Below are 12,429 nucleotides of genomic sequence, written 5' to 3'. Positions count from 1 at the left end.
ATGGGGTCGCAGAGTCAGACTCGACTGAGCACACATGCACACCCGCTTAATACCATTGAACTGCACATTTAAACACAGAAAGATAAACTTCATGCCGTGTATACTTAAGAAATAAAAAACCATGTACATATATTCCTTAAATTTATGTATCAAAATTGGGAATAACGTGAAGTATAAATGGGGTAACACTTTTAAATACATCAATAAGATAGCAAACTTTACAACAGAAAATACAACACAGTATGCATACTAAGAGCATAACTATATTGAACACGAGACAAAGACTGAAAGCTAATATACAAAAATGAAGATAATTCTATTATGAAAATCCCTCATTCCTTACTCCTACTCTGTAATAAGATTCTTTTCAATCTACCAATCAAATTTTTCCTCATCGCATAATTATCCTAACCACTATCCTAGTGAACTGAAATAGGTCTGTCTTTGTATCATCCAAAACAGTTGTGTTAAGAGCCAGAATTCTTCATTACAGGGCCAAGCCAAGGAAGGCAGCCCCAGGGAACAAGACAGAAAAACAAGGAGCTATTTTTTTTGGTAACCTTTTTCACTTTCAGTCAAGTTTTTTTCTCTTTAGAGACTTACCTGCAGGCACGGTCAGGGGAATTAAGAATTTCATAGTAGAATACAGAAAAGTTGAGAGCAAGACCTAAGCGAATGGGATGTGTTGGTGGAAGTTCTGTCATTGCAATATCACTAGCAGCTTTATAAGCCACTAGGCTGTTCTCCGCAGCCTCCTTCCTGTCATTCCCTGTGGCAAATTCAGCCAGATACCTGTGGTAGTCCCCTTTCCTAAAGCAAAACAAAACAACAAAAAAACCAGAATTAGATTAATGCTTTTTAAAATAAGTTGTTAAAAATTTTTCTCTATTACATAAAATCAAGTTGTGATAAAAACATGAACAGATGTATATACTTCAATAATGCAAAAACTTTCAGGAATGACTCAGATTTCACATTTCCAAACATAAGCAAAATCCTAGAGAAATTAACTGTAAACGTTCAAAAATCAACAAATTTTATCACTTGATAGACCGGAATTAAACATAGTAAGTGGTTCCAAAGAACAGCACAACAGTTTGTTAATGAAATAAAAAAACAACTATATAAAATGTTAAGACTGAACTGTGTAATGCATTGCTTATAGCTAGCCGGTATCCCCCACACAAACAAATGAATATATAAACAGGTAACACAAAATCTAGTGCATTTTTTACAGCGATCGTCTGACCACCTCAAATGCAGTAATAGATTGTTCTTAGCAGTGAATTTGCAAATGAGTATTCAAAAACTTAAGTCTGAGAATCACTCCTCTTTTAACTATCCTTCCAACATTAAATAAAATGTTGAAAAATCTATATGAAAAACCGATGATTCTAAGAGAGCCAACATTTAATCTGATTATCTTCCCTTCTAGTATAAAACCTACATTTTATAATAGAAAACCTTGGACTCGCCAGTGTTAGCTGCTGGAATGAGGTGTTTGTCCAGTACATCCAGAATGTCACAACAGATTAACTTTAGCTCAGTCTCAACCTGAAAAAAAAAAAGTCAAAAATTATTTAAGAAATTACACAAATTATCACATTCTATCTCTGGTTTTGGAGAAGAGAACTGTATTAAAGAGAACATATGTATCTGTCTCCAAACCTCCTTTTCCACTCTTGATACAAAAGCGGAGAAAACCTGTCTCCGGTTTATGTAAAGTATTTCTTCCTTCTTCCTACATGCCATTAGTTAAGTGATTGGGGGGCGGGGGGGAAACAACTCACAGTTCAGCTATAGAATTAAGATGGTGATTACTACTTACTGAATGCAACATATTAACTAGCTGTTTTTTTTTTTTTAAACTAGCTTTTGTCTCCACTTACACAGGAAAACAAAGATCACTATATTTGACCAAAGATAACTAACTTAAAGAACTTAGAAGCAGAGTGAAAACCTGAACCCAAGTAGGCCGCACGGCTAGGCTCACAGTTTCTAAGGGATGGAATAAAAACTCAAAGCCAGGCATTCTGCCTCCGGGATGCACATTCCTTAACCACTATTATGCTCAACTGTAAACCACCTTACTGATAGATCCATAACCAGCTACGACATCAAAAGTCCACAGACTGAAGTAAACACTGCCACTCATTTCAATTCGTTTATCATGCCAAAAACACGTACTACCTCTTAACACACATATACATTCTGCTCTGAATTTTGTTACTACAATGTCTTCCCTGGTGGCTCCAACGGTAAAGAATCTGCCTGCAATGCAAGAGTCCCAGGTTTGATCCCTGGGTTGGGAAGATGCCCTGGAGAAGGGAACTGAAACCCACTCCAGTATTCCTGCCTGGAGAATTCTGTGGACAGAGGAGCCTTAAGGGTGACAGTCCATGGGGTCACAAAGGGACACAACTGAGGGAATACTACTTTCACTCTTCCACAGTGAGATTGTTTAACCTTTCCAAATTCATTTTGTGCCCTCTGCAACCTTCTTTCCATTGTAAATAATTCTCCCACTCACTTCTATAATCTTGTACTGATTCTAAGTAAAACCAGCTCTCTCCTGAATGAACTACCTTCTTTATGGCTTTTCAAGTAGAGATAGACTGCTCTAAGAGGAGGATGATTTCTGAATTCTCTTAAGTCCTCACTGACTCAGGATGACTGTTCTAATACTCCAAACCCTTCCTCCCTTGGAAGCTCATCCACTATGTTTTAAAATATCAATTCCTGTCATCAACAGATCTCTGCAGGCCCTTCAGCCACATTCACTAGTATCTATAGCTTACCTTTCCAATTCTTGGTATCACACCCCAAGGCATTATCACGTTCCTTTCAATGTAGTTCTCCTTGATCTCAACTCCATGACTTTTATTTGTGCACTCTTAACTGTGCTACTCTAGCCTGGAATTTCTAAGTTCCAATATTTTACTACTGGATTACAACTTCTTTTTTTAGTTCCTTTACTGCTGTTATTTATACTTAGAGACACATCAAGACCTCCAGTCTCTTGACTCTTTCATCTCCCAATTTATCAGTTCCTCTCTTTGCTTCCTTTCCTTCTTACCCCAAATCCCACCATCTAGCACACAGACTTCTCTCTTCAGCACTCTCAACCTCATCTCCTCATCCCTCTGCAACACCAACCTGAATACCGACAATCCATATTCTTTGTTCCAATGTGTTTGAAGGTAATGGTCACACTGGTACCAGCTCACCACTTTCTATGTGATCCCAGGTAGTTAATCACTCAGAACACCCGTTTTTATCTAGAAACTAGAATAATATCTACCCTTTACAGGGTTATTTAAAGATTAAATACAGTAACTTGCACACATATTTTGTAATTTAGAAATATCTCACGTAAGTCAGCAAATGCCGTTTCCCCTTTCCCTCTATCCACCAAATTCACTCCATGCTAACTTTGTGACAGTTTTTTTATTCCTCTCACTGTACTTTTAAGAGTGTGTTTAGAATCAGTTTCTCAACACTCAACAGTGGGGGGCTACTCTATGCCTAATAGGATACTTAGCAGTAACCTCATCTCTACCCACTAGACCAAAAATGTCTCTACCAAATGTCCTCTGAGGAGCAAAGTCACTTCTGGTTTGAGAACCACTGCACTAGATTAAACTTTCTTGACCAAAAGCCACAGCAAGAAAAACATTACGTATCAGCATATACCCACATATAATATCTGAGACAATAAATTTACGCCCTCTGATATTTTCTATTCTATTATAAAAACAATGACTAGACCCATCTTCATAAGGATATTAACTGTCTCATTTTTGTACCCATATTACCTATCAACTGATGTACTTAACAGGCACATGAATATTGGTTAAGCTGTCCAGAATGGTAATTTCAAGTTACACAATGAAGTATTTTGTAGTCACCACAATAGAAACAATGATTAAATTAGTTGTCTATTTGTGTGGTGCTCTCTACAGCTTTCAAGGAAAAAAAAATGTCTTCTCCTCTCTCCTCAAATACTGTATAGCTTCTAATTCTCAACCCAGATGAGTAAAAGATGCAAATCCAGTAAAATATAAAATATACACTGCAGAGGTATACAACAATGTGTGTACTAGGCTATGGTCTAAACAGTCTAACACCTAAGACATCATTCTTTGGACTTCCCTCACAGCTTAATCAGTAAAGAATCCACCCGCGATGCAGGAGACCTGCGTTCAATTCCTGGGTTAGGAAGATCCCCTGGAGAAGGAAACGGCAATCCACTCCAGTATTCTTGCCTGGAAAATCCCATGGACAGAGGAGGCTGGTGGGCTACAGTCCACGGGGTCACAAAGAGTCGGACACAACTTAGCGACTAAACCACAGGATATGACGAGATATGTCTAGGATATGCAGGCCACCCAGTAGCTCAGACAGTAAAGAACTGCCTGCAATAGAGGAGACCCAGGTTCAATCCCTGGGTTGGGAAGATCATCTGGAGAAGCGAATGGCAACCCACTCCAGTATTCTAGCCTGGAGAAGCCCATGGACAGAGGAGTCTGGTGGGCTACAGTCCATGGGGTCGCAAAGGAGTCAGACACAACTGAGCGACTTTAACACTAGGATGTAACAATCTCACCATTTGCCGATATTCCCGAATCATTTTTAGTTTGTCTTCTCCTCCCTTGTTTTCTTCTTTCTGTTCAATGCTGCTGATTATTCTCCAGGAAGCTCTTCTAGCTCCAATCACATTTTTATATGCAACAGATAGGAGGTTTCTTTCTTCAACTGTCAACTCCACATCCATCCCTGCTACTTTCTTCATTGACTCCACCATTTCTATAAGTGAAAAGTAAAACCAGACCTTACAAACTAAGTTTTGTTAAAACATCCCTATCACAGTAAATCTTTTTCTGTCAAGCTAATATAAAACAAAAACAAATTTTTAAGCAAAATATTACTTTCACAATCATCAAACTAGCATGAGCAAAAAAACCAAAAACCATGTAAAAGACAAAGTAAATTAAGAGCCCAGAACAAGAGGATCTAGAATATAAACTGTATGGAACCAAAATGCCAAGTATAATTTAGTATGGCTTGGAGGCATCTCTCTCATGTAAGAGAATTAGGCATGCGCACCTACCCATTTCCTAGTAAAAGTAATTCAGCTGGCCATTTAGGATAAAAGTTTTAAATTTACAGGCTCTAAAATGCATTTTTCAAAAAAAGTGATAGAAAATACATTTTCTCTCAAATTATTTCCCAACTAAATAATACTGAATTCCTATCCCCCTCAAAAAAAATCATGGGAGGAAAGGGCATTCATTTATATAGCAAACATATAGTGAGCATTTTCATTAGTCACAAACTTAGCTTTGGATTTTCCAACCCTTCCTCCTTTAGAAGGGCGCTGTCCACCTCCTATGAATTCATTCACTTGGGTGGTTCTCACTTGTTACCACTAGATGGCGAGCAAACAAAGGGGCCCAGATAAACACTGGGAGATCTTAGTACAGGGAAAAAAAAAGGTAATAAAATGCATGTGGATGCAAAAGAAGTACCAAAATCCCCTCAAGAAACACTAACTGAACAAATATATTAATGAAGGGACTTCCCTGGTGGTCCACTGGTGGTCCAGTGGCTAAGACTCTGTGCTCCCAATGCAGGGGCCGGGGTCTGATCCTTCATCAGGGAACTAAGATCCAACACGGGCAAAGAAATAAATACAAAGAAAAGTTGCAAAGAAGTAAACAAATATATTAATTAAAACTATGGTTTTGAAAATGACTAAATGTCATTACCACCATGTGACTCTCCAACTGTACGGAATAAGAACTTTTGGTAATGAGACCCAAGGATCTGCATTTTACAAACATCCTTAGCGTACATTCTATGCATAATACATACATAATAATATGATGAAGATGGTGACTTTATGAAACACTGCTTAATGATATGCTAAATCATATGTAATCCCACGAAATGATTTCCAGGAAGTGTATCAGGGAGTTAATACAGGAAGTTAATACAAATATTAAGATGGTATGATCTCTAGAAACACTGCAGTAGTTCCTTACACCATAAAACTATACACATGTCCAGAGCAACTTTATTCACCATATTCAAAAGGCGAAAACAACCCAAATGTCCATCCATACAATGGAATACTGCTGCTGCTAAGTTGCTTCAGTCGTGTCCGACTCTGTGCGACCCCACAGACGGCAGCCCACCAGGCTCCCCCGTCCCTGGGATTCTCCAGGCAAGAACACTGGAGTGGGTTGCCATTTCCTTCTCCAATGCATGAAAGTGAAAAGTGAAAGTGAAGTCGCTCATAAAAAACAAACTACTGATACAAGTAACAGCATAGGTGACTTTAAAAAACACCATGCTAACTGAAAAAAGCCAGACCTAAATGGACTATGATTCCACCTAAATCAAGTTAGAGAAAAAACTAAAACTATTAAAACAGAGAGGAAGTGGCTATCAAGACATGGGGGTGAAGTGAGGGGCTGATGAGCAAAGGAGTACAAAGGAAATTTGGGGGAAATAGAATTGTTCTGTGGTGGTTACATAATTGAGCACATTTACTAAAACAATTTTATGTGTAAAGTAGTGTATTATAAAATCTTACCCCAATACAGCTGAATTTTTTTAAGGCGATTCTGAAGCTTTAAAAAAAATATTAGAGCATATATGGTAATAAGACCATTAATTCATTTGTGGGAGCCTGAGAGCATTCATTTGAAACATCCAATTTTTTTTAACCACAGCCATGGAAAAATGACTGTGGCAGTGTTTAGAAGTAAAGGGGATTATCATTTCAAGCTCACTGCCATACTAGTTCTCCAACAAAGCAATTTAAAAAGTAACCTAGGGCTAGGTAAAGGTAAAAGCTAAGGTTACTAGGTAAGGAATCCACCTGCCAACGTAGGAGACACTGGTTAGATCCCGTGTGCCCCAACTACTGAGCCTGTGCTCTAGAGTCAGGGAGCCACAACCGCCAAGCTCTCTCACTGCAACTACTGAAGCCCAAGCACCCTAGAGCCCATGCTCTGCAACAAGGGAAGTCACCAAAATGAGAAGTGCAAGCACCACAAACTAGAGTAGCCCCTTCTCCCCGCAACTAGAGAAAAGCCTGTGTAGCAACAAAGACCCAGAACAGCCAAATATATATAAATTTTTAAATTAAATTAAATAAAAAGTAACCCAGCTACACCAACAAAGGACCATAATTCTTTTAAATTACAGAGCTTTACAACATTATATATGGAAAAACATTACTAAAATATCTAAAAATTGGGATTCCCCGGTTAACCCAGCAGTAAAGAACCCACCTGCAATGCAGGAGATGCAGGTTCAATCCCTGAGCTGGGCAGATTTCCCTGGAGAAGGAAATAGCAACCCACTCCAGTATTCTTGCCTGGAAAATCCAAAGGACAGAGGAGCCTGGTGGGCTACAGTCCATGAGTTCACAAAGAGACGGACATGACTGAGCAACAACTATATATATCTATGCCACACTTTATTTATCCATTCAGTTAATGTACTTTTGTACATTGACTTCCCACTTTTTAGCTATTATGAATAATGCTCCTATAAACATTCATGTAAGAATGTACACAAGTCTCTTGAATATATACTTGAAGACTGAAACTGTAAATAGGGTCGGCAAGTGAGGATGATTCTAATTTCTCCATAATGTCACCAACACTGGTTAGTTTCCTTTTTTTTTTAAAGTCACCCTAGTGGGCATCAAGAAGTATCTCAGATTTTGATTTGCATTTCCTTGATGGCTAATGATGGTGAGTATCTTTTCATATGCTAATTGGCTATTTGTGCCTGCTCTTTGGAAAATATCCATTCAATGCTTTGCCAGTTTTTGAGTTACCTGCTTTTTAATTACTGAGTTTAAAAGCCGGAATTCCCTGGTGGTCCAGTGGTTAAGACTCCAAGATCCCAATGCAGGGAGCCTGGGCTCAATCCCTGGTCAGGGAACCAGATCCCACATGCTGCAACTAAAAAAAAAAAAAAACAAAAAAACCCACATGCCGAAACTAAGACCCAGGGCAGTTAAATATATTAAAAAAAAATTTTTTTTTTTAAACAGCAGTTACTTTTTAAAAGCCCAACACTACTCATAGCTCTTTGCCTTCAGAAATGTCTCCATTCCAGGAGGAATAAGACAAAGGGTAGCATGAATAAGAAGAGGAAAGAGCTTTCTGCTGCTGCTAGAAGTCTTACAACCAGTGCTTTATACCAATTTGTGCAAATTATGACTATAGTGAAATTCTCGTAACACTGGTGTCATCCTTAACACCTTTTAACACTTAGCATCCATTTAACACCAGCAATAGAAACATAATCCTAACTACAATATACCCCCACCAAACCATGTGAAAACCCTATTTATCCTAAATTCTAGACTAGTCACACCATTAAAACCTCCAACAGCAGAGGATTAACACTAGTTGTATTCACATAAACTTCTCAAACACAATTAGCATTTCATGAAATCACCTTTGCAGCAACAATTTTTAGCAATGAGATCTCAGCATTTCTTGCACAAAGGGAGGCTGTCAAATCTCTCTGCGGCAGATATGTTCACAATTTATGAATCAGAGAACAGCAATTTCACGATCAAATCACTATTTGTGGAGGCAGAGTTGGGTACATGAGGTTTAGGCAACAATATACAATTCCTGGGACTCTTGACAGTTGGGGGACTATGGGTAGCTAACTGAAAATCACCACGGTTACAAAAACTCTGAAATATGTAATCCTCACAACTCAAAGGACATCTGAACCAAATACTAAGCTTGTTTTGTTCCAGGTCATTTCTCGTTCATTGAGTAACAGCCTAGTCCATTACACTGAACCAGCTTGCCTCTATTTGTTACTGACTACCCTACTGTGTGCAGTAAACCACTTCAGTTGTGTCCAGTTCTTTGCAACCCCATGGAACCATGGGATTATCCCTGCAAGAATACCAGAATGGGTTGCCATTTCCCCCTCCAGGGGATTTTCCCAACCCTGGGATCAAACTCGTCTCTTATGTCTCCTGCCTTGCCAGGAGAGTACCACTAGTGCCTCCTGGGAAGCAGTAAATGCCTATACTACATTCAAATAATATTTCCAATTAACAAGACTATGGAGAGACTCATAATATTATATGATCTGATCTTGAATCCTGTACATGAAATGACTAACGAAGACCAAAACTCTTTCATAATACAAAGTCAAGGCATTTGGGTATATTCTGAGAACTTGGCATACCGTATTCTAGAAGCCTTATGGATTCATCTGCTATAGATTATCCACAAGAGGCACAAAGTATGTGAATGTGAAGGCTATAGACTTGTCTTTTATACGGAAAAGTGACAGGCTGGTGAAAAAAAAAAGGAGAGGGCAAGAAATAAACCCATCAAAATAATCTGTAACAGAGGATTGAAAAGTGTCATTTTAAATAATAACCAGATTTGATTTCCAATCAAGAGCCCCTTAGGGTATAGGGTATGTTTACAGAAACAGTCAACAGGGAAAAAAATCCAGCTCTTCCTTTTATCTATTTAAAAGACTAAGATGACCTACCACTTCACACCCCTTGGGATGGCCACTATTAAGAAACCAGAAAACAGGTGTTGGCAAGAATGTGGAGAAATTGGACCCTGTGTCCTATTAGTGGACATGTAAAATGGTACAGTTGCTGTGTAAACAAGTATGGTGGCTCCTTGAAAATTTCTGAATAGAATTAGCGCATGACCCAGCAACTCCCCCTTCTGGGTAAATACCGAAAAGAACTGAAAACAGGGTCTTAAAGGGATATATTTGAGTATTTTTATAGCAGCCTTATTCACAATAGTTAAAACATGGATGCAACCAAGTGTCCATCCATGAATCCATCGATGAATTAATAGTATACACATCAATGAATAGTATACACTTGCAATGGACTATTAAAAAGGAAATTCTGCAATTTGCTACAACAGAGATGAACATTGAGAACAGTATGCTAAGTAAAAGAAACCAGTCACAAAAAGACAAATATTATACAATTCCACTCATATGAGATACTTAAATTTGTCATAAAGTATAATGTTAGTTGCCAGAGGCTGAAGGGAGAAAGTGAAGTTACTGTTTAATGGATAGTTTCAATTTTACAAGATGAAAAGAATTATGGGGGTGGATAGTAATGGCTACACAAAAATATAAATGTATTTATTTACCACCACTGAACTATACATTTAAAAATAATCAACATGGTAAATTTTGTTATTTTGTGTATTTTCTCTCTCTCACACATACACTAGCCCACAAACACAATGAAGATAAACTAAGTAGCTTGTCCCAAACTCTGTAGTCCCCCTTTCTCAATGAAAAGTAATCCAAATGACAGACATGATGATAATAGCAGAATTTCAATTAACTGGGGAGTGGTGAAAAGAAACTCCTCCATAGACCCAACATGAGAATAAACTTAAGACAATAAATTTATTTCTAGCTTACATGAAGGCAAGCTTCCCAAATCACTATGTCAAATGGAAAGAATGCAAAGTTATCTCAGGGGTGATGCAGAACTATCATGGGGAAAGCCAGAGGGGAAAAAGGCAAAGTACCTCTGCAAATTGTAAAACTCTGTAAAATTCACCTGGTTGTAATGATAAAAATCATCTCAATAAAAATCTCTCTAGACCAATTTTTAATTGTCAGGAATTGCTGTTTGAAATTATTAGTCTGGGATCTATCAGAATGTATTTTGTATGTATATATCTGAACTAACAGAAAAGTGTTTACACCCCCAAGATACATTAATATTTCTATTAAACGAGAGTACTTTTTCAAAAGCGAAAGATCTATTGTTAAATTAGAAGTAGCAGTGTAGGATCTGTACTTTTCAATATAATGCCACCATTTCCCCCTATTTAGCTTTTTTACTTTACCACACGATGACTATTATCTTACAGACACTTTACAAAATAAAAATCTGAAATAAGGATAATACAATAAGTAAAAAAGAATCACCAACACAAAAAGCCATTCTTCACTAAATGAGAACAGCAAGAGGGACAGAATAAATATCTTAATTTTCCAATTGCTGAGAAAAAGTTTTGTTTTGTTTGGCTGTGCCGCATAGTGTGTGATCTTAGTTCCCCGACCAGGGATCAAACCCACACTCCTGCTGTCTTAACCACTGGACTGCAAAGAAGCCCCCAGTGTCAAACAGTTTAAACACTTTAGAACATTCTCATCTTAGGACTATCAGGGAAAGGTAAGATATATGAAGATAAATGGCTCTTGTACCATACGCAGAAAAAATATTTGTGTCATCTGGGCTAAAAGAGGGAAAGAGAACAGCAGCAAAGGAAAACCTAATGTCTGAGTTACGGGGAGGGAGAAGTTTCCCAATTAATAAAAGCAGAAAACCAGACTTGTGTCAGCAACAATATTTACAGAGTAGCTAGACTGAGGACAAAGAAAGAACTAAAAAGCCTAAGATGAAAGAGCTCCACTTGGCCAAAGAGCTTAATGTGATGAATGTCTCCCTTAAAATCTCAATACTTAGTTCTGAAGAGATATGGTTTAGAAATTAAGGAATGAAAAGAAGGAACTCCACCACAGACTGAGTTTGCACAAAAGGGGGGAGTGTTACACCCTTTAATTACTCATCCACAATGAGGCATGCCACGAATGCAAAATGCTCTTCACGTGACAGCATGTACATACTTAACCCAACAGCCAAAGGATGGTTTTATTCATCTTTAGAGAACCTGACATATAATCTTGAGACAGATCAGCCTCCCCTAAGACTTTGGAAAGCAGAGAGGCCTGGATGTTATCTATTTAACATCTCAAAACTCAAAGTACAAAGAGAAAGTCAACGTGTTTTCAACCTTTCTGAACTGCAATTGATAATTCTGTATTCCCAAAGGATAGAACAGGTGTGCTTGGGAACCAAATTATTCTCCAAGTCTCAGAGCCTTGACACAACAAAGGTTTCCTTCTCAAATGTTTGGGAGAGGCCACTATCTTTAAGCTGTACCATTTGGTACTTCAGGCTTGGTACTTCAGTCCAAGAAGCAAGGGGAGAAACAAGAAATCAGCAAAGGGTTCGTCACTGCCACTACACAGTTAGACAGACAAAAATTTCTGCTCACATTTCACTGGCCAAAACAACTCACATGACCTCACTGCTCAAGTACAAGAGGCTGGAAGAAGGGGGGAGGGCACACCACAGTGACTCAATATAGCTTTAAAAAAAGCCAATGAAACCACACTAAGATTTTTAAAAACTGTCAAATCAGACATTACTTGTAAAAGCATAGATATGCATCGGAATTACAGGCAATTAACGCAGATAACGAATTTTGCCTATGGTTAATGACAACGGAGGCAATAACTTAAAATGTTCCAAGTTAAATTGTTACTGTATTTGATAAAAAGAAGTTTCAAGTGTGTTGGGAAAAA

General features: G+C 38.0%; 1 protein-coding gene across 3 annotated transcripts in view; it reads right to left on the bottom strand.

Moving 5' to 3' along the window:
* The window catches only part of YWHAE (tyrosine 3-monooxygenase/tryptophan 5-monooxygenase activation protein epsilon), a 34,807-nt gene that overhangs the window by 6,931 nt on the left and 15,447 nt on the right, over positions 1-12,429 (bottom strand). For all 3 annotated transcript variants that reach the window (XM_086359824.1, XM_086359823.1, XM_086359822.1), the window contains exons 2-4: positions 4,607-4,806; positions 1,448-1,554; positions 604-810 (exon numbers count right to left, since the gene is read on the bottom strand). In XM_086359824.1, the coding sequence (XP_086215950.1) occupies positions 604-810; positions 1,448-1,554; positions 4,607-4,806 (514 nt within the window). The remainder of the gene's footprint in view (positions 1-603; positions 811-1,447; positions 1,555-4,606; positions 4,807-12,429) is intronic.

This window comes from Bos grunniens, chromosome 19 (genome assembly GCF_055505025.1).
Source record: "Bos grunniens cultivar Pamir isolate PY7600 chromosome 19, Bosgru_T2T1.0, whole genome shotgun sequence".
Classification (NCBI taxonomy): Eukaryota; Metazoa; Chordata; class Mammalia; order Artiodactyla; family Bovidae; genus Bos; species Bos grunniens.
Note: the sequence above shows the minus strand (reverse complement) of the source record. Positions and strands in the feature narration are given on the sequence as shown.